The sequence below is a fragment of the Aphelocoma coerulescens genome, unplaced genomic scaffold, assembly GCF_041296385.1.
Source record: "Aphelocoma coerulescens isolate FSJ_1873_10779 unplaced genomic scaffold, UR_Acoe_1.0 HiC_scaffold_193, whole genome shotgun sequence".
NCBI lineage: Eukaryota > Metazoa > Chordata > Aves > Passeriformes > Corvidae > Aphelocoma > Aphelocoma coerulescens.
In genome coordinates, this window is record NW_027183541.1 from 129,340 (window position 1) to 153,283 (window position 23,944).

Genomic DNA, 23,944 nt, shown 5'->3' on the forward strand with positions numbered 1-23,944 from the left:
GCGTCCCTGCTCTTCCCGCTGTGAGGGGGGGGGGTCTGGGGGTCTCCGCGCTCCCGGCTGTTCCCGCCCTTTATGTCCCCTCAGCGCCGTCCTCCGTGGCCCCGTCAAAAACAGAGGGAAAAATTCCTCTTTTGAGGTAACTTCCCCCCCAAATTCTCTATTGTTGCTTCTCTCCACCACAGCACGAGACCATCTGGGGAGTCTCAATGCCCTCACTCGGGGTCTCTCTCCCCCATTACTAATGTCCTTGGTGAGTGTTTTATACCCAAAACCGAGGTAAAGGCTCCCTGATGTGGGTCATTTTCCTATAAATTTCCTATTATTCCCTTCGATTTGGGCGTTTATCACAGAAAAATCCCTATTACTCCCCTCTATTTTAAGTCGTTTCCCCCAAACTACACTATTATTTCAACTCCTTCATCCCTTTTTGGGTCATTTTCCCACAAATTCACTATTATTCAGCCCTCCCCCCCACCCCCCTTTCCTTTACTTTCCTACAAACTCACTATCATTCCCTCTCATTTTGGCTCATTTCCCCACAAATTCACTATTATTACCTCCTCCATCACCTCATTTGGGCTCACTTTCTCCCAAACCCCCTATTATTCCCCTCTGACCATATTGTGAGGGGCTGTAGGGGGGTCCCAGTCCCATTTTTGGGGTCCCCCCCCGACAAGCGTTTCCAGCTGCATCTCTCTTTAATAGTGCACAGAACCACGTTACAAAACCCCCCCGTCCCCATGCCCCCCCCCCAGATTGGGGCCCCCCCAGACCCCGCGGGGACAAAGGCAATTCTGGTAACGGGGGGGCAGCGGGGGGGGGATGAGGCACAGAGGACCTGGGGGGAGTCCCAGGAAAGGGTTGGGGGGGCCCTCTGCTCCCCCCCATGGTCCCCCACCCAAAATCCCAGAGGAGATCCCCCCTCCCCTCTCACCCCCCCCGCACTGGGGGCCCCCCCTCCAACACAACACCCACCCGCACCCCCCACAGGCCGCACTGCGGACCCCCGGAGTGGAACCCCCTCCCCGACCCCTGCTTGATGCACCCCCATAAATACCCCCCCCATAAATACATTGCAAAGCAGTTACAGCACCCTCCCCTTTCGGGGGGCTGGACACCCCAACTGAGGAGTGATTCCCCCACCATTTTTTCGGGGGGGCTGGACACCCCTAGGGAGGGGTGAACCCCCCTTTATTGGGGAGTTCTACCCCCCGTTTATAGGGACCCCCTTAGTTCACAAGGGGAGCTGTACCCCGATATTGGGGCTCGAGACCCCCTTAGTGGAAGCCCCCCCGCACTGGGGGGGTTTAATCCCCCTTAATGAGGGGCTCGACCCCGCCCCACTTTTTGGGGTTGTTTTTTCCCCCCATTTTTTGGGGTCCCTCCCTGTTACCCCGGGGGGGGCTGTTTTCCATCCTCCCCCCTTTGTTTGAGGAGCGTGTCCACCCCGTTACTTACGGGAGGGCTCAACATACCATAAATACCCACCCCCATTTCTCCCCAACCCGGCCCAGCCGTGTCGCCCCCCCTCCCCACTTTAGGAGCCCCCCCCCCATGATTTTGGGGACCCCCCGAAGTTATAGGGGCAGGATTTGGGGTGCTCCAGGCACCCCGGGGGGGTCAGATCGCGGTGTCCCAGAGCACGGCGTGGGGCCGGCGGGCCGGGGGGGTGCCGGGAGGCGGCGGGGGTGGGGGGCGGCCCTCGGGAGCGGCCCCCCCTTTCCAGGCGGGGGGGGCGGGCAGGGGGGGCAGGCTGTCCTGCTTGCACAGCCCCCCCCCCCCGCCCCCCCCGCGCCTTTATCTCGGTGCAGACGCAGCGTTTTCGGTCGATCACCTCCTGCAGCTGCCCGTCCCGGGGCCGGGGGGCGGCGGGGAAACCCCCCCCGGGACCCCCGCCGGGGACCCCTCCGGAGAGGGGGCGCGATGAGGGGGGACCGCGTGTGAACGGGGGGGCCCCGGCCTGGCGCACCCCCGAGGTGGAGGCGGAGCGGCCCAGGCGGGGACCCCCGGGGAGCTCTGGGGATGGGGAGGGGTGTGTCAGGGGGACACGGTGTCACCGCCCTGCCACCGCCCCGGTGTCACCCGCGTTGCAGGACAGAGGGTACTCAGATTGTCCCCATCTCTGCGGCCGCCCAAGATCTCTCTGCCCCCGTAAACGTCCCCGTTCCCCCCAGGATGCCCCTCCATGTCGCTCTACATGACGCCCCCCTGGTATCCTCAGGTAACCTCTTGCCCCCCCCATTTCCCCGTGCTCCTCCGTGTCCCCCCAGTGTCCCCATCTGCCCCGCAATCTCCTCCCGCCCGCTCGGTGTGTCGCGACATGTCCCGACACCGGCCCCCACCCCACACGTACCCGAGGGTCTCCCGCAGGCAGGGAAGGTCTGGCAGGGAAGGGGGGGTCCCGGCCGTCCTCGGGGCCCCTCGGCCCGGACGGGGATCCCCGAGGGGGGGGGAACGGCCCCCGCCCCCCCCCCGCTCCTCCCGGGGGGGCTCCGGCGCCTCTGCGAAAAGGGGGGAGGGGGAGTCAGCCCCGCCCATGGGGCCCGGCCCCGCCGCAAGCCCCGCCCCCTCCCTGTCACTCACTCTCGGTCTCCTTCCCGCGCCGGGAGGAGGCTCCGCCCCCTCGGCGGGAGGGCGGGTCCTCTTCGCGGGCCGGGGCGGGGCCTCCCGAGGCCACGCCCCCCCGCAGGCTCTCGTAGGCGGGCGGGCGCTTTCCGGGGGGCGGGGCTTCGGCGGAAGGCGGCAGCGGCAGCGGCCCGAGCCCCGCCCCCCCGCGCTCGCGCCCCGCCCCTCCCGGCGCGTGGTGCGGGGGGAGGGGCGTGGAGTGGCTGCGGGCGCGGGCGGGGGGAGGGGCCTCGCGGCGCGAGGGGAGCGGCAGGCGCGAGGCGCCCTCGGGGGGCGGGGCCAGCGGGGGCGGGCGGGGCGGGAGAAGGTTGGGAAAGGGCGGGGGGATGGGCGCGGGGCCGGAGAAGGGGGCGTGACCTATGAAGGGGGCACGGCCGGCGTGAGGGGCGTGACCAGAGAAAGGGGCGTGGCCGGTGTAGGGGGCGTGGCCGGTGTAGGGGGCGTGGCCAGAGTGCGGCACGTGGCCACTGAAAGCGGCGTGGGCAGCATGGGGGGCGTGTCCGTGGAATGGGGCGTGTCCCTGGAAAGGGGCGTGTCCCGGCCCCTCCCCCGCGGGCAGGGGGCAGCTCATTTCCTCATAAATGGCTTCGGGCTCCTCGGCGGGAGGGGGGGGGTGCTCCTCCCGGCCCCCCCCGCCGGGGATCCGTCCCCGGGATCCCCCGGGCGTCCCCCACCATCTCGATGTATACAGGCTCCTCCCCCTCCCCCTGCTCGGCCAGGGGGGGTGGGGGGGCCCCGGCCGACAGCCGGGTCTGGGGGCTGCGCGAGGGCTTCAGGGGAGGCGTCTGCCGCACGCAGCCCCCCCGGGGGGTGCCTGGGGAAGGGAGGGGTGTCAGGGGGGTGGTACGCCCTCCCTGCCCCCTCAAAGCCCTCGTGACCCCTCCCTGCCACCCACACCGCCCTGAGCCCCCTCACCCCCACCTCCTCCATCACCCCCCAGCCCCACCAAGCACTCCCCAAGTGTTCCACTCACCACCTCTCTTGGCGGGCGGTGCCTCGAGCCCCCGGCCCTCGGGGGGCCCGGTGCGGGGCCCAGGGGGGCGCAGGGGTACCCCCGAGTCCGGGAGCCCCACAGCGTGGCAGGACAGGGAGCGGGGGGCCATGCCAGGGGCGCAGGGCCGGGGGCCACGTTCCTGCGGCGCTGGCAGGGTCAGGAACCCCACGCGCAGTGGGCGCCGCAGGGACCCCCCGTCCCGCGCCTTGGGGACCCTGAGGAGGGGACACAGCGGGTCAGGGCGACCCCAAAATTTCTGGAGACTCCCTGACCCACTCAGGAATTCTCTGGGACTTGGCTCCCCTGGGGCAGGGGCACTCGGGTACAGGGGGGAACTGCGGTCCCCCATCTTCGGGGGTTCTGAGGTGCAGAGAGTGGGCCGTGGGTCTGGGGGTCATCCCACGAGTGCAGGGGGCCATTGCAGCTCTCTGCAGGGGGGTTCTGGAAAGGGGTGGAAGTCCCAGGTTTCCCTGGGGTGAGTCGGGGTCCTGCAAGGGGAATTCCCAGGGTGGGGTGACCTCCCAGGGCAGTCTGGAGGGATCCCAGTGTCCCCCCCGAGTGGTCCAGAGTAGTCGTGGGGGTCTCGGTGTCCCCCGAGGGTGGTCCCAGGGGTACTGGTTTCCCCCCAGGGTGGTCTTGGGGGGGTTTCTCCCACGGCGGTCCCAGCGTGTGTCCCCGTTGTCCCCTCACCCCTTGCGCGGCTCCTCCTCGCGGGGGCGCCACTCGGGGCGGCCCTTGCGCTGCAGCAGGTTCATGGCGGCCGCCGGGGGGCGCTCCTCGCCCAGGCGCAGCAGGGCGGCGGCGGCGGCGGCGAGCTCCGACCGCGGGGGGGCGCTCATGGCTGGGGGCGGGGCCTTCAGACCCCGCCCCCTCCCGGACCGGGGACCCCCCCCCACCCACCCCCGCCCCCCGAAATCTGGTCCTGAGAGCCCCCCCGACCCCGTGTCCTGAGACCCTCCCCGCCCCACCCGGACCCCCACATCTCCGTGCCCACCGCGATCCCCAAGCCCCCAGCCCCCACTTGTTCGTTGGGTCCCAAATGCCCGCCCGCCCCAAACCCCCCCAGACGCCTCAGTCCCCTCCCAGGACCCCCCTCCCCACCTGGAGGCTGAGTCCGTCTACACTTCCACCCCCCCAAAAGGGATCTTGGGGTCCCCCTGCACCCCCGCCCGCCGGGTTCCCGCACCACACGAGGACCCCTCCGCGGTGATGCCGAGGTACCCCAAACCCATCCGAACGCTTGTGAACCCCCCGAGCATCCGGCTCCCTCCGCTCACACCGGTGCTGGGGATCCCTCAAACCCGTCCGGTTCCCCCCAGCACCCCAAGATTCCTCCTCCCCACCCAAACGCTCAAATTACTCTCAATCCTGGGGTCCCTCTATCACTTCCCCCACCCCCCAGGATCCAGGGTCCGGGGTCCCCCCACCCCACCAGGACACCGGGCTCCTCTCTCCCCCTCAGGGCGCTCGGCCTCCTCCCACCCCGCCCCTCGTTACCTGTCGCTCTCTCGGGGGTCCCAGGGTTGGGGGGGGGGGGGAAATTCCTCCGCCGCGCCCCCCCCCCCCACCGCCGCCAGCACGGCCGGGCCCGGGCCGGGGGCTCACGGGGGGCGTTGGCCCATGGCGGGGGGTGCTCTAGCGGCCTGCGGGGGAGGGGCAGCGGGTGGTCACCGGGCGCGGGGGGTGCCCCGGGCCCACCCCCATCCCTCCCCTCCTCCCTCACCGGCCGCTCCCGCCTCCCGCTCGCGCCGCTCCATTGGCGCTGACGCAGCGTCCGGGACGCGCCGCGGCGGCGCTGCCGCCCCCTGGCGGCGCGGAGGACCCGCGGAGCGCCGAGAAGTCACGTGGCGCAAGGGCGCGCCGTGAGGGCGTGGTTTTTTATGAGGGAGGCGCGGTTTGGGGCGGCCCCGTAACGCCTTAAGGGGCAACATCACTTCCGGTTCACACTTCCGGGTTCTGCCGCCGCCGCCGCCGGTAACGGCTCCGGGCCGGCCCCGCCATGTTCCTCCTCCTCCTCCCGCCGCCGCCGCCCCCATGAGCCGCAAGAAAAGCGGCTTCGCCATAACCAGCGTCCGCGGCGGCAGCGGGACCGCGCCCGGCGATGCCTCCGGCGCCGCGACCGGTTCTTCCTCGTCCTCCTCCGGCAGCCCCAGCGGGTCCCGGTTCCGGCTCGTTCGCTTACTGTCGCCGGGGGAGGTGCTGCGGCGGGGCCGGTGGCTCTGCCGCGATTTCTACGAGCGGGACGCCTCACCGCGGGGAGGCGGCGGAGGCGGGGGGAGGGTGCCGGTGTCGCTGGACGCCCCCCGGGCCATCGCCGCCCCCCACCAGCCCCGGTCTCTCGGGGCCTTCGCGCAGCTCGTGCAGCAGGTGAGGGGGCGGGGTCTCCTTGGGCGGGGCCACGATGACCTCGCTCCCGATCCCCCTAAATTCCCTTTGTTTACAGGCGCTGCCCCCAAAACCCCCCTCGCCACGCCCAGGGGGCGGGGCTGAGCTCAGCGCGCGCCTGGGATTGGCTGGCGAGGAGAGCGAGGACGAGGGGTGAGGCAGGACTTCCGGTTTGGGGGCTTCCGGGTTGGGGCGGGGCCGGGCCAGGTGCGAGGGAGGGGCGCGAGTTCCCCTCCCCCACACAGAAAAGAAGAAAGAAACGGGGGGGGGGAGGGGGAAGCTCTGCCCCTCCCCCACTCACCTAAGGTGTCCGAGGTGGGGGAGGAGCGGTGTCCATCTGTCCGTCTGATACCATCCTTGTCCCCCCTCCATCCCAGCGCCGGCAGCGGTGTCACCGCCATCGACAACAAGATTGAGAGGGCCATGGTGAGATCCCGGGGAAATTGGTGATTGGGGATCCCGGGGTGAGGTGTTGGTCCTGAAAGGGGCGAGAGGGCTCAGGGTCCCCATGGGAGCTGTAGGACCAGGATGTGGGGGCTTTGGGTCCTAACTAAGCGATATGGCGGCTATGGGAGCTGGATGTGAGATTTGGGTGCTGGGAGGGAGACGTTAGGTCATAACTGGCCTGTGTGGGCAGCTGTGGGATCTGGATGTAGGATGTGGGTCCTGGACGTAGGGTGCTCTGGGTGGGACCTGACACCTCTCCCCACAGGACCTGGTGAAGTCCCACCTGCTGCTGGCAGTGCGGGAGGAGGTGGAGGCACTGCGGGAGCAGATCCGCGAGCTGAGTGAGCGGCGCGCGGCGCTGGAGCGGGAGAACCGCCTGCTCCGGGCGCTTGCCACCCCACAGCAGCTCGCCCGCCTGCGGTCCCCGCAGCCCCCCGGGCCGCCCCCTGGGCCATCCTGAGCTCGGGGGGGTTCTCGGGGCGAACAGGGGGTCCACACTTGGTGCACCGCTGCTGCTTTATTGGGAGGAAGGGGCGGAGTGGCACTGAGCTCTCTCGCCCTTCCTGCGCAATTTGGGGCCTTTTTTAATAAAGCCGCGATTTTTACAGCACGGGGGAGGGGCCGTGGTAATTTGGGGGGAAATTCGGGTGAATTTGGGGCGAATAAAGGGGTGAGAGCAGCTCCGGGCCAAGGAGAGGCTCGAACCCGCGGCTTGTGAGGCGCCGCCACGTTAGGGAGGGCCCCGGCGCCATATTGAGAAGGGCGAGGCCACCGGTAGCCGTGGCGTCCGCCATGATGGAGAGGTCAGAGAGGCGGGTAACGCCGCCATCTTTGTGAGGTCAGCGTTTGAGGCGTGGCCAGTGGCGGAAGGGGGCGTGGCTTCCGCCGCCATGAGGCCGCGCGCGGTCCCCCCGCCGCCGCCGCCGCCCGGAGGGATCCTGAGGCGGGGGGGGCGCGGAGGGGGGAACCGCCAGGTGGGGGTGGGGCACACGGACACCCCGCAAAACACCGGGGGTGTGGAACGGGACGGGGCCTGGGAGGGGACGGGGCACCCCGAAACACAGCGGGAGCGGCCCTGGCATGGAGGGGGGCTGAGGGGGGGGGGGCAGTGGGACCCCCCCCGAAACACAACGGGACACCCCAAACCGCAGCCGGGGGGGGGTTCAGTCACCCCAATTCCTCCCACCCCCAGGTGCGTTTCGCGCTGAGCCCCGCGGTGCCTGATGAGGAAGAGGAAAATGAGGATGGGGCGGTCCCCGGCCCGCCCCCCCTGCCCCTGGCGACCCCCACCCTGCACAGCAGCCGGGGGGTCCCCGGCGGGGCCCCCCCCGAGCCGTTCGACGCCTCCCGCGCCGCGGCCGCGCTCCTGGGCAGCTCCTTCGCCGCTCGCAGCGCCCTGGGCGGGGCGGCGGCCGCAGGTCAGTTTGGGGAGGGAGGGGTCAGTCATGGCCCCCCTCCGCTTTTCTGGTTTAACCCAAATCCCGCTTTTTTTTAGCCATGAACGTGCCCCAAGCCCAGCGGCTCTTCCGGGGCCTCGTCAGCCTGGCCGTGCCCCCCCCTCCGGGGCCGCGCAGGGGGGTCCCGGCCACCCCCGTGCCCACCCCACAGGTGAGACCCGACCCCCGCACCCCCCAAATTCCCCTCTGCATCCCCCCAGTGTTGATGGGACCCCCTCCTTTTTTCTGTTGCCCCCCAGGTGCCCGGGCCGGAGTTGGGGGTGCTGGCAGGGGCTGCGGGGAGGGGGATGGGGTGGCCCTGGCTGCCTCCTCCCAACCCCCCCGAGCCCCCCCGGGCCCTCCCGCGCCCCCCCGGAGCCGCCTTTGCCATGTATCAGAAGCTGCAGCAGTGGGAGGGTTGCTGAGGGGGGAACAACTGCCCCAAATACCCCTTTTTTACCCGAAAAAATAAACCATTATTTGTGACTTTTGCTGGGGTGTGTGACCACCCCTGCTCCCCTGCCTTTAAAGCCTCCCACCCCCCAAAAAACGACCCCCCCCGCAGACCAATCACCTCCTTTATTCTGGGGCCCCCCCTCGCACAGAGCAAACCACGGCAAACGCCGGGGGGGGGGGAGGGAACACCCCAAAAATTGGGGGGAGGGGGGCAAACAGAGCCCCTCCCCCCATTTGGCATCTGGTGGGGTGGGGAGCAACCCCCCCTTCCCCCACCCCGGGAGCATCAGGGCCCCCCCAGACCGGGGGGGAGTTCCAGGGGAGGCTCAGGGGGCGTCACCTCGTCCCTTGTGGAAGAGATAAATCGGCCGCTGGAAGCCTGGGGGGGAGAAAAGGAGGATTGGGTCAGGGGGCCCCCAAATCTCTGACCCTGCTACTGGACCCCAAGACACCCCAGGTATCCCCCCAGCCCCAAACTCCCCCCGGATGTGAGGTCTCCTCCCCCCCAAACCCAATCTCGGATTCCCCCACTCCCAACCCCTCCAAATCTCCGGGTGACCCCAAACCCCCAATTTGGGGTGTCCCCCCTGCCAGAACCTCCTTTTCTGTCAAACCAGGTGCACCCCCCCCGACCCAAAAAAACCCCTGAGATTTGGGGTCCCGCCCCTGGGATTTGGGGTGCAGCCTAGCCGTGGGGCCCCCCCCACCTTTGGAGCTGTGCTGGGGGGTCCCCAGGAGCTCGCAGCGCTCGAACCCCACCTCGGGGGACGTCAGGTAGGCTGGGAACTGCTCCGGCCGCAGCCGGATCCGTTGGTAGTTCCGGTACGTCGTCTCCTGGGAATGAGGGGTGAGCCCACAGAAACGCCAAACCCCCCTCAGAGCCCCCCAAAAACTCACAGATTCCCTCCATTTCAGCTCCTTTAAATGCACCGATCCCCTCAAACCCCACAATGATGCTCCTAAATCCCATGGACACCCCCCCAAGACCCCCCAAAACCCACCTGAGACACCCTTTAACCCCCGCCAAGCCCTGCTGAGTCCAAGGGAGCACCTTTTAACCCTCTAAAAATCCATTTCTGACCCACAACTCTCCTGTGACTCCCTCAAACCTCCTTTAACCCCACCCACAACACCAGAGACTCCCTAAAACGTCACTGACCTGCCAAACCAAGACCCCCCCCAAGATTGCCCCCAGACCCTTTTATAACCCCTCTGTGACCCTCCAGACTCCTTGCTGACCACCCCAAACCCGTCTATAACCCCCCTGTGACCCCTGAGACCTCTCAGTGACCCCCAGACCCCTTTATAACCCCTCAGTGACTCCCCATGAGCTCCTCTCATTTGCAATTTGACTCCCAGGGCTGCGGCTCCAGCAACAGAACCCCCCCCCCAAACCCCTCCACGACCCCAATACCGCCCCCCCCCAAACTCACCGTGAGCCCCTTGCGCTTCCGATAGGACTCCCAGGGCTGTGGCTCGAGGAGCAGGATCCCGCCGGGCCGCAGGTGCCGGAACGCCCTCCGGAAGAGCCGCTTGAGGCCCTCGTCCCCCCAGTTGAGCTGCACCCACTTGGTGAGGGACAGCAGCAGCACCACGTCGAACTCGGGGCGCTGGGCCCCCACCGCCTCCTCCCGCTCCGGGACGTAGTTCCCCTGGGAGTGGGGGGCACCGGGAGAGGGTTTTGGGGGGGGGGCTTGAGGCAGTTTTGGGGGACACTCGCTGAGCTCCACAGAGGGGATTTGGGGTAGCCGCTGATGGATTTTGGGGAGTACAAGCTGAACCCCCTTGAGGAGTTTTGGAGGGTGGGGGACACATTCTGAGTCCCACCCAGTTATTTGGGGGGCACACACTGCGGGGCACACGCTGAACCCCCACTCAGGGGTTTTGAGGATCCCCCCAGACTGAGACCCAGAGCTGCCCCAAACAGACCCCAAGGATGGAATGGGGGGGGTCCCACACCAACCCCCTGGTGACCCCTTCAGACCCATCAAGAGCCTGGAACTCATCCGACACCCCCCCAAAATCCCCCTATGCCACTTGTCACCCTACAAACACATCTAAGACATACCCCTAGACTCACTGGAGACCCCCAAACCCCCCCGGTTACATCTCTAGGCCTACCAAAACCCCCCAAACCTATCTAAAATCCTTTAAAAACTCTTCTTAGCTCCTCTAGTCCTCTTAAACCCGATAAAACCCCCAAAACCCCAACAAAAACCCTCTTAAAACCTTCGCCAGCCCTCCATACCTGTCACACCCTTAGACCCACCAAGATCCTCCTAAAACTTTCCTCAGACCCACTAAGACCATCCAAAACCCATCCCAAGCCCCTCCACACTTGTCACCCCTTTAAATCCACCAAGACCTTCCTAGAACTCTGCTTAAGCCCCAAATCCCCCACCAGACCCTTCCATCGCCCCCTCCCCAACCCTTCCCGCGCACTCACCGTGACAAACACGACGTTGTGCGGGAAATCGGCGGCCCCGGGCCCGTCGGGCGGGAGCTGCGGGGCGGCGATGGGGCCCCGGCTGGCCAAGAGCGCGGCGGGGAAGCCTTTCCTGGCCCCCCCCGCGGCGTCGCCGTCCGCCCCCAGCCCCTCGGACAGGTAGTGGCGGATGTTCTGCCGGGCTGAGCGGATCAGCCGCCCGTCAATGTCCAGCCCCACGACCCTGGCGGGCGCCCAGCGCTTGGCGATGCTCAGCGTGAGGTGCCCCACGTTGCACCCCACGTCCAGCACCTCCTTCCCCGCGAACCACTCGGGCCGCAGCGCCCGCAGCCGCGCGTCCTCCACGTCCGGGTTGCGGTACCCGTAGTATTTGCAGTAATTCCCGTACTGGAACTTGCGCACCTGGTGCCGCGGCCGCTGCGCCGCCTTCCCGGGGGGCTTCGGCTTCTCGGCAGCGGGAGGGGGCGGCGGGCGAGGCCCCTCGGATTTGCTGCAAGTCCGTCGGCGCTTGCGGTGCCGGCCGGGGGCGGGGAGGGCGGCGGGGCACGGCGGGGCGGTGGAAGCGGCGGAGGGTTCGGCGGGGCGGGCGGGCTCCTCACCGGGCGCGGTGCTGGCGGTGCTGGCGGAGGCGGCGTTGGCGGTGTTGCCCCGCTGCTGCCCGCGGTGGCGGTGCCGGCGCCGCGCGCTCTTGGCCGGGGACGCCAAGCGCAGCCCCTCGCCCGGCGCGTTGAGGCTCAGCGGGTCCGTGATGTCCCGCGGCACCAGGATCTCCACGGGGTCGCGGCCGCGCTGCGGGAGCGGCGACGACTGCGGGGTGCGCGCGTTCAGCGCCCGGCTCACCTCCTCGTCCAGGAGGCTGTTGAGGTTGAGCGGGTCGAAGATGTTCCCGCCGAGCAGGAACTCGGACGGCAGCACCGGGCCGCACTCCGAGGCCGCGCGGCGCCGCCGCTTCCACGCCGGCTGCTTCGCCCCGCAGCTGCTGCGCCGCTTCCCGCCGCCACCGCCCGCGGCGCGGAGGCCATTGCGGGGTCGCGGGGGCTCCGGCGGGTCGGAGGGTCCCGGGGGTGCCGCGGCGGCGGCGGGAGGAGGCGGCGGCGGCGGCGGCACCAGGAAGGCCTCAGGCGCCGCCGCCATGGCGGCCCGGCCCGCGCCTGCGCGCTGCGCCGCGCCGCCCCCGCGCATGCGCCGCCGGAGGAGGGGGGAGCGGGGAAAAGCCGCGCGCGCTAACCCTCCGCGCCCGCCGCCTCCCGCCCGCGATGGCAGCGCCGCGGCGGCCCGGCGGGGCTTATATAGGGAAGGGGCGGGGCTAAACAAGGACACGCCCACAAACGGGGCAGGGGCGGCCGCGCGCCGCCAATGGGAGCGGCTGCGGGGCGCACGGCGGCCAATAACGGCTCGCGGGGAGAGAGAGGGGGCCTGAAGAGCTTGGGGTGGCCGCAACGAGCGCCTGCGCGGAGAGCGCGAGAGAACGGCGGGCGGGGCAGGTGGGGAGGGAGCTGGGGGAGATCCTGCTGAAGGTTTGGGGAAAGGGAGAGGTGCGGGAAGGGACAGGGTGGGCCACTGGAAGGCGGAGCAGGCGGGATTAGGGCGCCCCACGCGGGGGCCTCCCCGCGCGCGCGGGGGTTGCCGGCAGTTGGAGTCCGTGCCGGGGTTGCGCGTGCTCAGTGCGAGTGCCTTCTTCCCACACACCCACTCCCGTTCCAGCGCCGCTGTCTCCTCCGTCCCTCGGCGGCGTACTCACGTCACCGTTCCGCTCGTGACGTCACCGAACTGGCTCCCTCCGTCCCCGCCCCACCCGCCCGGTAACGGGGCGCACGGCTCGGGCGCGCGGCTCTCGCGAGAACAGCGCGCAGTGCCTGCTGCGGTCGCAGGGCGGCGCCGCCGCGTCTCGCGAGAGCTGCGCAATGTCTCGCGCCGGGCTCGGGACGTACCGCGTTCTCTCCCCCCCTTCCCAGTTGTCACGTGATCTTACGCATGCGCAATGCCCCGTTCCTGCACGTGCCTCCCGCGCTCTTCCCGGCCCCCCCTTGTCACGTGACCGAGGCCGGGCGGGAAGCGCCGCCCGCGCTCCGTCTTGAGGCAAAAACCGCCGGAATTGGTGTAAAAGTCCTGCAGCTCCTCACGTAAACAACTCTTGTTAAGCCCCGCTGCCACCAGACCCCAGAGGCACCTCAGAGACGGTTTCAGGTGGGTTTTGCAGATTTTAATGGGTTTTTTTTCCCCATTATTCCCCTTCAAGGGCTCAAACCCCCTCAGGGGCAGGACCCCCCTCAGGGGCACTTGCGCTCCACACACTGCTTCCCGCCCTCCTCGTACTCCTGCTTGGAGATCCACATCTGCTGGAAGGTGCCCTGAGGGAATTTGGGGTGTTTTCAGGGTTTTTGGGGGGTTCCAGGTTGGGGGATCCCCCCGGTTCTCCATGGACCCCTAGACTCACGAGCGAGGCCAGGATGGAGCCCCCGATCCAGGGGCTGAAGCGCCGCTCCATGGTGCTATTGCTGGCAATGAGCTTCAGCCGCATGCTCTGGGAAAGGGGGGGGTCACTGGGAGCCCCTGGGAATCACTGGGGGGACAACTACGAACCACTGGTGGCAACTGAGAGTGACTGGTGATAATTGGGAGAAACCCAGAGGCCCCATCTGTGTCCCCCCCACCCCCCAAACGTCCCTCAGAGGGGTTTAGGGTCCCCCCAGCTTCCCCCATCCCAAATTCAGGGGGTCCCTTCCAAGGAGAGTTTGGGGTCCCCTCCAGCCCCTCCCAACGCCCCCAATCCCGAACTCGGGGTCTCTCACAGGGGGAGTTTTCTGCGCCAGCTCCCGGTTCAGGCGGTCGGTGAAGCCCTGCAGCAGCGTGTTCCCCCCGGTGACAATGACACTGCCGTAGAGACCCTGGCGGGGACACAGGGAGGGGACCAGCGGGATTTGGGGTGTCCCTGCTGCTCCCCACATCCCCCCGGACCCCCCCAGTCCCAGGACCCACCGGCCGGATGTCGATGTCACACATCCCGATGCTGGTGGTGACCACGTGTCCCACGCCCAGCATGGTGTTCCCTGAGAGGCCCTGGGGAAAGGAGGGGTCAGGAGGTCCCCAAAACCCCGGGACCCCCCCCAGGACCTCCCTGTTCCCCATGGGAATCCCCAAATCCCCTGGGAGCCCCAAAACCCCGCTGGAAACCCTTAAACCTTGACATCGGAAGAGTTAAAGAGCCTTTCAGGAATTCAGAACTCAGGGGATGGGGGTGCCCCAAAAGCCCCTGGACCCCAAAACCCCTGAGCCCCCTCAGAGACCCCCCAAGACTCCCTAACCTTGACGTTGGAGGGGTCAAAGAGCCCCTCGGGGATGCGGAGCCGCTCGGCCCCATAGTCGGTGTTGTACCCATTGGGCATCTCGTAGTGAACCGTCGGCATCTGCGCCGCCACCCTGGGGGGAAAACAGCAGATTTTGGGGTCCTCCCCCCTCCAGAATTCGTCCCTGAACCCCTCGAAGATCCCAGAACTCACTGTTCATCGTAGGGGGAGTCCGAGACCTGCAGCACTGAGGCCTGGAAGTCCTGGATCACCTCCTGGGACCCCAAAAAAGGGACTCAGGGACCCCCAGAAAAGGGACAGAGAGGTTTGGGATGCCCCCGAAAAGGGACACAGAGGGTTGAGAAACCCCCCAAAAATAGACCCAGGTGTTGGGGCCACCTCCCCCTCATAAAGGGGCACGGGGTGGGAAACACCAATGAAAAGGGACCAAACAACCCCCCCCAAACCAGGACCTATCGGGACTCCCCCAAAAGGGGGTGGGGACCCCCAAAACCCCTGTCAGGGCCCCCCAAAATCCCCCCTACTCACATTGCAGGTGAAGTTGTGCCAGGACTTGGACACCTGGGGCAGCTTCTCCTTCTTCTTCCAGCTCGGGGGGGCCCCTTCCCGCACCGGCTCCTGGGAGAAGGGGGGGTCCCGGGGGGCGTGGCCAAGCCCCAAAGGGGGGTGGTTTGAGGGGCTTAATGATGCTAAGGGGGTGTGGCTTAATGATGCTAAGGGGGTGTGGCTTAATGAAAGGGGTGGAGCCTCCACTGGGGGTGGGGTAAGAGGAGGAGTCTATGGGTGATGTCACCGAGGGGTGGGGCAAATGATAGGACCGCCCCGTGTGGGTGTGGTCTCTAAAAGGGGTGGAGCTAATGGCTAATTATCTCTCCAAAGGGGGTGGAGCTAAGGGCTAATTATCTCTCCAAAGGGGGTGGAGCTAAGGGATAACCCCACCCCGAAATTGGAGGAACTTTAAGTTTGGCCCCACCCTGCCTCTCTCCCCTCTGATTGGCTGACCCCCTGGTCACGCCCACCCCGGTCACGCCCACCTTGGCGGCGATCATGTAGGGGGGCACGATGTCGATGTTGAGCTCCTGGAACAGCTCCCGGCACTGCATGGAAATGAAATCCCCGGCCAGCGGCGACTTCACGATGCCTGCGGGGACAGGTGAGGACTTACCTGGGACAGGTGTGCGCCCACGTGGCTGGGAGGCGTGGCCATTGCGCATGGCCGCCGGTCCCAGGTGTGTTCTCCCCTTCCCCAGGTGTCTCCTGGGTGTGTCCCCGGTGCCCCTCCCCTGCCCCAGCTGTGTTCTCACCTGCCCCAGGTGTGCTCTCACCTTGCTGCAGGATGTACCCATCATGCACGGGGATGGCCGTGGTGTGGGTGGCTCCCGAGTCCAGCACCAGCCCCGTGCTGCGCCCATTGGCGAAGCTGCACCGGTCAAGGGGCCACAACAGGGAGGGGACCCCCACTGACCACCCACCCAAGCCCCCCGGACACACCCAGCAGCCCCAGCGAGGGGGTTGGGTCACACAGGTGACATTGGGGGTGGCACGGGGGAAGGTGATTCCACGGGTGACCCCGGGGGGGTCCCTGAGGGGTGACATTGGGGATGGCACAGAGAAGTCCCTGAGGGCTCCAGGAGTGACACAGGAGGGTACCAGGGTGCACTGCAGGGGGAGGGGACACTGGGGGTGACACGGGGGTGACACCGGGGGTGACGCTGGGGATACGCAGTCAGCACGGCCGTCTTGCAGAGGAAGAAGGCCGGGATGTTGTAGTGCTCGAACATCAGCTCCGTCAGCTTCTCCCGCTTGGCCCTGGTGTTCCACTGCGGCGCAGGGGACATTGGGGGCACTCAGGGGGACACCCGATCCCCCAGCCCCGCCCCAGGGGTGGCACCTACCGGGGCCTCGGACATGAGCACCGGGTGCAGCCCTGGCTCCGACTTGACGTGTTTGCCGTAGGTGTGGTCCAGGATGGCCTGGAAACACTCCCAGTCCTCGACTGGGACCGGGGGGGGGGGACAAACGGGGGGCGGGTGACATCAGGTGACCCCTGAGATGGCCCTTACGGGTGCCCCTGTGGCCCTGGGGGGTGTCCCCATCCCGCGTCCCCTTTTTCCGCAGGGACGTCCTTGGGGTGTTCCCACACTGTCCCCCCATGTCCCCCAATGTCCTCCCGTGTCTCTCTGTGTCCCCAATGTCCCTGCTCTTCCCCCTCGTCCCCAAATGTCCCCATGCTGTTCCTGCTCTCTCCCCATGTCCCCTCCATCCCCACTGTTCCCCATGTGTTCCCCCAATGTCCCCCATCCCTGCTGTCCCCCCAATGTTCCCCCATGTCCCCTGCTGTCCCCAGTGTCCCTGCCGTCCCCAGACTCACTCATGCCGTTCTTGAGGGGTGACAAGACCTCGACACCCTCGCGGGCCACGTGCAGGGCGTTGGTGTCGATGTAATAAACCTTCCCGCCCTTCTTGTCCTTGTCCCCGTCCAGCTCCAGGGACACCTCGTCCGGGGACAGCAGCCCCACCGTGGTGGGGAAATCCGCCTTGGGGACATCGTGACCTCGGTGACGTCACCGTGGCGGGACACCGGGATGGTGGCATTGTCACCACGATGAGGACAATGGCCTGGAGGTGGCCCTGGGGACACCTTAGCCGTGGGGATGGCATGCTGGGGACATGGTGGCCTTGTCTGTCTGGAGGGGGCAACAAGGACATGGGTGGGGGACATGGAGGGGACGTGGTGACACTGACCTTGGGACAATCCTCGCCGGCATAACCGGCCCGGACCGAGAAGGAGCCGATGTCGAACACCAGTGCCCCGACCTCATCTGGGGGGGGAATAGGGGACATGGTGACACCGGGACACCCCAGGACAATGCGACCACCCCAGAAAACCCCCGGACCCCCCCCCCCCCCGACTCCCACAAAACCTCCGGGATCCCCCGTTGGGGGGGGGATAGTGACACCACGACCCCCCCAGGACATCGTGACCCTCCTGAACCCGCAAGTCCCCCACCCACGACACCGAGCCCCCCCCCCTCCAAAAACCCCCGGGGACCCCCCCCCCATTCCCCTTTGGCCCCCCCGCCCCCCGCCTTGGCCCCGCCCCTCCGGCGTTGACCCCGCCCCCGCGCCTTGGCCCCGCCCCGGTGAGACTCCTCCCCTCGAGCCGAGGCCCCGCCCCCCCCGAGGCCCCGCCCCCAGCACCGCCGCCGTAGACGCCGCCGCTCATGGCCGCGTTCAGCACCGGGACAGCGCCGGCCGAGGGGGCGGGGCCTCGCCCGCGGCCAATCAGCGCCCGCTGTGCGGCGCGCGCGCCGATTGGCTGCGGCCACAATGGCGGCGCTTAAAGGGGCCGCGGCCCTTTGTCAAAAAGGAGGGGGCGCGGTTGTTGGTGGGCGCGTTCTGTGGGACGCGACCCCTCCCATTTGTGGGCGTGGCTCGGGCTGTCAAGCCGCGCTCGCTGCGGGCGTGGGGCGCGGCCTGAGGGGGAGGGGGCGCGGTTTCCCCTAAGCGCCTCCTACCTGAAGCCCCCCGATCCCCCCCGTGCCCATTGCGAGGGGAGGGGTGAATTAAAGGTTTTGCTGAATAAAAGCCCCAAAATGGCGGATTCGGGGGGCGGAGCGCGTGCGAGGGGAGGGGGCCCCTCCGCGTTCGGCGTAAAAAGACCCAAAACCCCCCAAAATGCTGCCCGGTGGGGCGCGGTTTGTTGTGGGTGTGGCTTTGGGGGCCGTGGCTTTGGAGGAGGCGCGGCCTCGGAGCGGAAGCGGCGGCGGCGCGGGACGCGCGAGGTGGGGACGGAGGGGGGGACTGGGGGGGTTCCCGGGGGTCTTTGGTGCGGATCAAAGGTCAGGGGGTGTTTGGGGGATCCCAGGGGGCGTTTGGGGGCCCCACGGGGGGCTACAGGGGGCCCGGGGGTGTCGCCGTTGGTTTCGGGGGAGGGGGGTCTGGGGGTGGTTACGGGGTCGGGGGGGGGGCGTCCCTGGGGGCGTTGGGAGTGGGGGAGGTCCCGGGGGGCTCGGGATCCACCCCTGACGCCCCCTCCCCATTCCCCCCCCCAGAATGTCCTCGGGCCGCCCCGCAGCTCCGTCTCCTCCCCCGGGGGGGCTCCCCGGGCCCCCCTCCCGCCGCCGCCGCCGGGGCCCGGCCCCCCGCCCCCCCCCGGGGCTCCCCCCCGCCGCCGGGCCCGGCACCAATGACGTGTTCGTGACGTCACGCTCCGACTTCCGGGCGCAGCTGCGGCGCTGCCAGCGGCTCCTGGCCCCGGGCGGGGGTCCCGGGGGGGGGTCCCGGGGGGGGCCCCGGGGAGCTGCGGCTGCACGGGCTGGGCCTGGCCGTGCCCCGCGCCATCAACCTGGCGCTGCAGCTGCAGGCGGGGGCCGGGGGGGCCCTGCGGCTCCACGCCAGCACCTCCTCCGTGCCCCTGCGGCCCCCCCGCGGCCACCGCGGGGCCCCCCCGCCGCGGGGCGACGGCGACGAGGATGGGGATGGGGACGGGGAGGACGGGGACCCCCCCCGGCACAACTCGGCCATTCACATCCGACTCTGCAGGGAGGCCCCCTGCGCCTGAGGGGGAGTCCCCGCAGTCCGGGGGGGGCTCCCCTGGGAGGCTTCCCCAAGACCTGGGGTTCCTCGAGGTTTTGGGGGGGCTCCCCGAGGAGTGGAGGGGGCTTCCCCAAAGTCCTCGGGGGCTCCCCGAGGGTTTCGAGGCCACCCCCAAAGTCTGTGGGGGTCCCCAAAATGCGGGGGGTCCCCCAGCTGTCCTGGGCTCCATCACTGTCACGGGGATACCCCAAAGCCCCCTCCGGGAGCCCCCCAGGTCTGTCACGGCCGCGGGGACCCCACAGAAAGTCTTGGGGACACCCTGGGGACACCAAAACCTACCGGGGCCACCCATGGGTCAAGACCGCCTTGAGCTGGGGCCACCAGAAGCTGCCGAGGACTTGGGGACATTGAGATGCCACCAAGAGTTTGAGGCCACCACGAGTCACCGATGGCCACGGGGACGCTGTGACCTGGAGCCACTGACGTTTTGGGGACACGGACGATGCCACCAATGGCTCGAGGCCACTGAGCTGCCACCAGCGGGTCGGGACCACTACGATCTGGGGCCACCAGGATGCCCCCAAGCCCCTCGATGTCACCCTGAGCCCCCCGCTGCAGCAGCCTCGGGGATTTGGGGGAGACACGGGGACGTGACACCAAAATAAAGTCAGTGGCAGCAGCAGCGATGTCTTGGGCGGTTTTGGGGGGATTTGGGGGGGCTGGGCTGGGGTTTCCTCTGCGTCATCGGTGACATTTGGGACAGGAAACTCCCAGGTGACAATGGGGGATAGGAGGGGGGGCACAGGGAGAGAGTCCAGGTGACAATGAGGGGGACTCAGGTGACAAGGAGGGACCCCAGGGAGGAAATGTGGGGACTTCGGTGATGTGGGGGGGTCCAGGTGACACTGGGGACACTTAGACGTCCACGGGGGGTGGGCAAATGAGGAGAACCCAGGTGATGAAAGGACACCCAGGTGACAAAAGGGACTGCCAGGCGCCCGGGGAGCGTCAGGAGACCAGAGGGGACTCCAGGTGACCTGGGGGACCCCCAGGCGCGCAGCCCTCGTTCCCAGGGAGTCCCTGTCGGGGGGACACCGGGGTGCCACGGGGGACACCCTGGTGTCACGGGGGGACCCGACGGCGTTGGTGACGTCACTGTCGCCGTCCCCCCGCCCCCGGGTGCCCTTTGGCCCCGCTGGCGCCGGACCTGCGGCCAGGCTGTGCGGAGCCGCACGTACGGCCTGGCAGGGGGCCCGCGTCACCTCCCGGGTCCCCCGTGTCACCTCCCGTGTCACCTGGGTCCCCCGGCTCCTCTCCCGAGTCCCCCGTATCCGCCGCGTCCCCTCCCCTCGGCGTGTCCCCCCTCCTGGCCGCGGGGGTCCCCGGGGCCGCCCCCGGGGCCGCGGTGGCGCTGGGGACGGGGACAGTGACGGCGACAGTGACGCTGCCCCATTGTTCGGCCGCTTCCGCCGGCCCGAGGGATCCCGGGATCCCCCGGCCTGGCGCGTCCCCTTGTCACCGCGCGTGTGTCACCGCGCGCGTGTCACCGCGGTCCCACGGCCCCGCGGGGGTGTCCCCGTGTCCCTGCGCCATCCCAGTGGCCGTGTCCCCTCACCCGCAGCCACGTGTCCCCGTGTCTGTGTCCCCATCCCTGTCCCCCCATCCCGATGTCACCGTCCCCGTCGTGCGTCTCCACGCCCACTCTGTCATCCCCGTGTGCCCCCGTCTCCGTGTCCCCTCCTCCGTCGCCATCCCGAGGTCCCCGTGTCCCCCCGCCCCCGTCCCCATCCCGCACCTCCGTGCCCAGGACACTGTCCTCGTGTCCCCCCCATCCTGCTTTCCCGTGTCCCACGTCCCCAGCTCTGTCCCCCCATCCCTGTCCCCGTGTCTCCCCAACTCCGGGTCCCCCTGTCCCCACGTCTGTCCCCCACCGTCATCCCCGATTCCCCGTCCCCATGTCCTCCCGTGTCCCCCCCCCCCGTGTCCCCCCGTGTTCCCCTGTTCCTACACCTCCATGCCCAGGTCCCCATCTCCATGTCACCCCCGTGTCCCCCCCCTTGTCCCCCCGATGTCCCCCATTCCCACCCCTCCATGCCCAGCTCTCCATCCCCGTGTCCCCCCCGCCGTGTCCCCCCCGCCTGGCCGGCGCCGTGGCCGGGGCCGGGGGTGGCCCGTGGCCAGGGGCCGACGTGCGGCGGCCGGCGCGGCCTTTTCCTCGACGGTCTGGGGGGGGGCGAAGGGGGAGCGGATGGAAACCCCCCCCCCCAAGGGCCCTTCCGGCCCCGCGGCCCCTCGGATCAAACATTAACCGGGGCCGGGGCCGGGGGACGCGGGACGGGGACGGCCACAGCCCCGGGGCCACCAGGGACCCCCGTGCCATGAGCAGCCGGCGATGGGGGCGGCGGGTGAGAGGGGGGGGTCCCGGGGGGGCCGCGCAGGGTTGGGGAGGGGCTCGGACATCGCGGGGAGGGGGGTGGGAGTGCCCCAGGTGTGCGGGCGGGATCCAGGTGTGCGGGGCAGGGTGGGGACACCCACGTGTGCGGCGGAACCGGGCGAGGGGGGCCACGGGCACCCGGGTGGGGACCCGCGTGTCGCCGGGGGCTTGGGGGTCTCGGGGGAGCGTGGAGGACCCGCGTGGCCGGGAGGGGTCGGAGGTCCAGGGGTCCCCACGTGTGTCCGGCGCGCTCAGGTGTCTGGCGGGGACACAGGTGGGGGGGGCTCCCAGCAGAGTGGGGGGTCCTGGGGACACCGCGTGGGTGGGGGGTCCCAGGTGTCCGAGAGGATCCCGGTCACTCGGGGGTCCCTGAGGTCACCAGGTGGGCGGGGAGTCCCCGACATCCCTGGGAACGTTCTTGGGGGCGGGAGGGGAGGCACTGGGGGGGGCACCCAGGTATCCCGGGGGTCCCGGGGCTGGGGGGTCCCCGCGGATCGGGGGGTCCCGAGCCTCCCCATCCCCGCGGGGAGGGGGCTCCCCAGTTGTCCCCAGTTGTCCCAGTGTCCCCAGCGGGTCCCTGACCCCCCCATGCCCCCCTCAGGGCTGTGCGCGCTGCTGCTGCTGCTGTTGGGGGTCCCGGGGCGCCCCCAGCCCCCCCCCGAGGGCCCCCCCTCGCTCTGCGACCCCCGAGTGATCGAACGCTTCATCCTGGAGGCTCGCGACGCCGAGCGGGGGGCGGTGAGGGGACACGGGGACAGCGGGGGGGCCGTAATGAGGGGGGGTCGGGACCCCCGGGGGGGCTTGGGCACACAGGGACATCGTGGGAGGGACACCCTGGGGATGTTGGACTGGTTGGAGACAAGGGTGGGGGGCACGGGGACCCCCGGAGGGGTTGGGGACACCACAGTGGTTCCTTGAGTGGGGGTTGGGGACCCCATGGAGGGGTTGGGGACACCGGGGGACCCCAGGGAGGGCTCAGGGACCCCCGCGGGGTCGTGGCGGGGGTCTCACCGCGTGTGTTCCCCCCAGGCTGGGTGTGGCCCCCACTGTGACCTCCCCGAGCCCGTGGCCGTCCCCGACCCCGGCGTCAATTTTAACCTCTGGCGGAGCCTGGACGTGAGTGGGAATGGGGGGAAAACCTGGGAATTTGGGAAAAATGGGGGGAAATCCCGGGAAATTGGGAAAAACGCGGGGGGAGTGGGGAGGGAGAATGGGACAGAGTCTTGTGAAATTGGGAAGAAGTGGGGGGAAATGAGGGAACATGGGGAATATTCGGGAAAACCAGGGAGAAATGCACAAAATCAGAGAGAAATGGGGAGAAATGGGGTGAAATCCAGGGAAATGGGGGAAAATGGGGGGAGGAAACAGGGCAGAGCTGGGTGAAATGAGGAGAAATTGGGAGGAATGGGGGGAAACAGGAAAAAAAATGTAGAGAGAAACGAAGAATTGGGCAAAATGGGGAGGAACCGGGAGAAATGGGCTGAAACTGGGGGAAATGGGGAGAAATGGGGAGGGATGGAGGGGGAAAAATCGGGGAAAAATGGGGAAAAAAACCAGGGGAAAGCCGGGGAGAAGGGGGTGTCCCCCGCTGTCCCCTGACCCCCCGCCGTGTCGCCAGGCGGGGTCCCGCGCGCAGGAGGTGGCCGGGGGCCAGGCGGCCCTGGCGGCCGCGGTGCTGCGGGCGCGGGAGCTGCTCCGGGACCCCCGGGTGCGCCCGAGCCTCGACCGCGCCTACGGGGCCGCGCGGAGCCTGGCGCGGCTGCTGCGGGGGCTGCCCGCGCCGGTACGGGGCTTTGGGGGGCATTTGGGGGGGGGTTTGGGGGGGTCTGGGGGTGTTGTGGTCTTGTGCGGATGCTGCGGGGGCTGCCCGCGCCGGTACGGGCGGGTTTGGGGGGTTTTGGGGGTTTGGGGGGTTCTGGGACAATCATGGGGCGGTCTGGGGGGCTCGGGGGGGTTCTGGGGGGTTTTGGAGGGGCTCCCGGTGGGCCCTGCCCTGCTCTGGTCTGGGGGTTTTGGGGGTTTTGGGGAGGTCCGGTGGGGTTTTGGGGATTTTTGGTTGTTTTGGGGGGTCCGGGGAGGGGTCGCTGGCAGGCTCCTGACCCCTCCCCTCCCGCCCAGGCCCCGCCCCCCCCTTCGCCCCCCGCGCCGGTGCGGGTCCAGACCCTCCCCCGGCTCCTGGGGGTCCTGAGCCGCTTCCTGCGGGGGAAGGTCCGGCTCTTCCTGGCCGATGCCTGCCCGAGGTGATCGGGCCGTCTATCACTGCCGGAGACAGCTGTCAATCACCGCCGACAGCTGTCAATCATCGCGTAAAGTGGCCACTCACAGTCGGCAACTGTCAATCACCGACAGCTGTCAATCAACACAGAGAGCTGCTGGTCATCAGCAGCTGTCAGTCATCATCAACAGCTGCCAATCATCACAGACAGCCCTCCATCATCGGGACTGACAGCTGTCAATCATCACAAGCACTGTCAGCTGTCAGTCACCACCAACCGCAGCAGCTGTCAATCAGCAGCACAGACAGCTGTCAATCATGAGGACTGACAGCCGTCAATCATCAGCATCAGTAGCCGTCGCTCGACAGCAACCCCTCCCCTCCCCCCGGCACGTTGGACGTGCCGGCAGGTGATTGACAGCTGTCAATCATCCTCCTCCCGCCTGAGCGCCCTGGGCTGCCCAGGCCTTGCGGGTGATTGATTGACAGCTGTCACTCAGGGGAGACAGCGCCCCTGAACCCCCCCATGTAACTTAATGCAAACATGAGAGTATTTATGAGAGCTGCGCCCGGGACCCCAAATCCGGAACCCCCAAATCCCCCGGGACCCCCAAATCCGCCGGGACCCCCGAATCCCCCGGGACCCCCAAATCCCCTGG

At 68.6% G+C, this 23,944-nt stretch overlaps 7 protein-coding genes across 7 annotated transcripts; 4 read left to right on the forward strand and 3 right to left on the reverse strand.

The window, feature by feature from the left end:
- Positions 1 to 1,590: 1,590 nt before the first annotated feature.
- Positions 1,591 to 5,390, reverse strand: NYAP1 (neuronal tyrosine phosphorylated phosphoinositide-3-kinase adaptor 1). Its single transcript, XM_068998956.1, is given in 10 exon segments — positions 1,591 to 1,779; positions 1,781 to 2,016; positions 2,354 to 2,465; positions 2,467 to 2,501; positions 2,584 to 3,238; positions 3,240 to 3,439; positions 3,599 to 3,834; positions 4,310 to 4,460; positions 5,117 to 5,262; positions 5,343 to 5,390. Coding segments are annotated over 8 exon segments (1,782 nt in total). The 5' UTR covers positions 4,459 to 4,460; positions 5,117 to 5,262; positions 5,343 to 5,390; the 3' UTR covers positions 1,591 to 1,620.
- A 150-nt stretch (positions 5,391 to 5,540) lies between these two features.
- Positions 5,541 to 7,061, forward strand: TSC22D4 (TSC22 domain family member 4). Its single transcript, XM_068998945.1, has 4 exons — positions 5,541 to 5,986; positions 6,063 to 6,157; positions 6,382 to 6,430; positions 6,717 to 7,061. The coding sequence occupies exons 1-4, from the start codon at positions 5,654 to 5,656 to the stop codon at positions 6,909 to 6,911; spliced, it is 672 nt and encodes a 223-aa protein (XP_068855046.1). The 5' UTR covers positions 5,541 to 5,653; the 3' UTR covers positions 6,912 to 7,061.
- A 43-nt stretch (positions 7,062 to 7,104) lies between these two features.
- On the forward strand, positions 7,105 to 8,378 carry PPP1R35 (protein phosphatase 1 regulatory subunit 35). Its single transcript, XM_068998946.1, has 4 exons — positions 7,105 to 7,425; positions 7,644 to 7,869; positions 7,947 to 8,059; positions 8,148 to 8,378. Exons 1-4 carry the CDS (start codon positions 7,342 to 7,344, stop codon positions 8,310 to 8,312), a joined length of 588 nt encoding a protein of 195 aa, XP_068855047.1. The 5' UTR covers positions 7,105 to 7,341; the 3' UTR covers positions 8,313 to 8,378.
- A 73-nt stretch (positions 8,379 to 8,451) lies between these two features.
- MEPCE (methylphosphate capping enzyme) lies at positions 8,452 to 12,053 on the reverse strand. Its single transcript, XM_068998944.1, has 4 exons — positions 10,790 to 12,053; positions 9,777 to 9,995; positions 9,051 to 9,177; positions 8,452 to 8,722 (listed from the first exon to the last, which is right to left on the reverse strand). Exons 1-4 carry the CDS (start codon positions 11,969 to 11,971, stop codon positions 8,670 to 8,672), a joined length of 1,581 nt encoding a protein of 526 aa, XP_068855045.1. The 5' UTR covers positions 11,972 to 12,053; the 3' UTR covers positions 8,452 to 8,669.
- Positions 12,054 to 12,970: 917 nt separating this feature from the next.
- On the reverse strand, positions 12,971 to 17,336 carry ACTL6B (actin like 6B). Its single transcript, XM_068998960.1, has 14 exons — positions 17,299 to 17,336; positions 16,843 to 16,919; positions 16,469 to 16,634; positions 15,993 to 16,093; positions 15,820 to 15,917; positions 15,423 to 15,517; positions 15,132 to 15,238; positions 14,626 to 14,715; positions 14,290 to 14,351; positions 14,095 to 14,209; positions 13,769 to 13,849; positions 13,582 to 13,677; positions 13,227 to 13,313; positions 12,971 to 13,140 (listed from the first exon to the last, which is right to left on the reverse strand). Exons 1-14 carry the CDS (start codon positions 17,321 to 17,323, stop codon positions 13,060 to 13,062), a joined length of 1,281 nt encoding a protein of 426 aa, XP_068855061.1. The 5' UTR covers positions 17,324 to 17,336; the 3' UTR covers positions 12,971 to 13,059.
- A 421-nt stretch (positions 17,337 to 17,757) lies between these two features.
- POP7 (POP7 homolog, ribonuclease P/MRP subunit) lies at positions 17,758 to 18,760 on the forward strand. Its single transcript, XM_068998943.1, is given in 3 exon segments — positions 17,758 to 17,882; positions 18,153 to 18,371; positions 18,373 to 18,760. Coding segments are annotated over 3 exon segments (615 nt in total). The 5' UTR covers positions 17,758 to 17,775; the 3' UTR covers positions 18,662 to 18,760.
- Positions 18,761 to 20,962: 2,202 nt separating this feature from the next.
- On the forward strand, positions 20,963 to 23,828 carry EPO (erythropoietin). Its single transcript, XM_068998949.1, has 5 exons — positions 20,963 to 21,041; positions 21,672 to 21,808; positions 22,100 to 22,186; positions 22,689 to 22,853; positions 23,189 to 23,828. The coding sequence occupies exons 1-5, from the start codon at positions 21,029 to 21,031 to the stop codon at positions 23,312 to 23,314; spliced, it is 528 nt and encodes a 175-aa protein (XP_068855050.1). The 5' UTR covers positions 20,963 to 21,028; the 3' UTR covers positions 23,315 to 23,828.
- Positions 23,829 to 23,944: the final 116 nt, after the last annotated feature.

Bases quoted from the DNA above. Each gene is read 5' to 3' on its own strand.
- TSC22D4 (XM_068998945.1), top strand. From the start codon at position 5,654: ATGAGCCGCAAGAAAAGCGGCTTCGCCATAACCAGCGTCCGCGGCGGC. The intron at 6,158-6,381 runs GTGAGGCAGGAC...CCTCCATCCCAG, and splicing joins GAGGAGAGCGAGGACGAGGG to CGCCGGCAGCGGTGTCACCG. The intron at 6,431-6,716 runs GTGAGATCCCGG...CTCTCCCCACAG, and splicing joins ACAAGATTGAGAGGGCCATG to GACCTGGTGAAGTCCCACCT.
- PPP1R35 (XM_068998946.1), top strand. From the start codon at position 7,342: ATGAGGCCGCGCGCGGTCCCCCCGCCGCCGCCGCCGCCCGGAGGGATC. The intron at 7,426-7,643 runs GTGGGGGTGGGG...TCCCACCCCCAG, and splicing joins GCGGAGGGGGGAACCGCCAG to GTGCGTTTCGCGCTGAGCCC. The intron at 7,870-7,946 runs GTCAGTTTGGGG...GCTTTTTTTTAG, and splicing joins GGGCGGGGCGGCGGCCGCAG to CCATGAACGTGCCCCAAGCC.
- MEPCE (XM_068998944.1), bottom strand. From the start codon at position 11,971: ATGCGCGGGGGCGGCGCGGCGCAGCGCGCAGGCGCGGGCCGGGCCGCC. The intron at 9,996-10,789 runs GTGAGTGCGCGG...CCCCACTCCCAG, and splicing joins ACAACGTCGTGTTTGTCACG to GGGAACTACGTCCCGGAGCG. The intron at 9,178-9,776 runs GTGAGTTTGGGG...CCTCATTCCCAG, and splicing joins GGAAGCGCAAGGGGCTCACG to GAGACGACGTACCGGAACTA.
- ACTL6B (XM_068998960.1), bottom strand. From the start codon at position 17,323: ATGAGCGGCGGCGTCTACGGCGGCG. The intron at 16,635-16,842 runs GTCAGTGTCACC...GATGTCCCCAAG, and splicing joins CCGGCGAGGATTGTCCCAAG to GCGGATTTCCCCACCACGGT. The intron at 13,141-13,226 runs GTGAGTCTAGGG...AAATTCCCTCAG, and splicing joins GCTCCATCCTGGCCTCGCTC to GGCACCTTCCAGCAGATGTG.
- EPO (XM_068998949.1), top strand. The intron at 21,809-22,099 runs GTGAGGGGACAC...TGTTCCCCCCAG, and splicing joins GCGACGCCGAGCGGGGGGCG to GCTGGGTGTGGCCCCCACTG. The intron at 22,854-23,188 runs GTACGGGGCTTT...CCTCCCGCCCAG, and splicing joins TGCGGGGGCTGCCCGCGCCG to GCCCCGCCCCCCCCTTCGCC.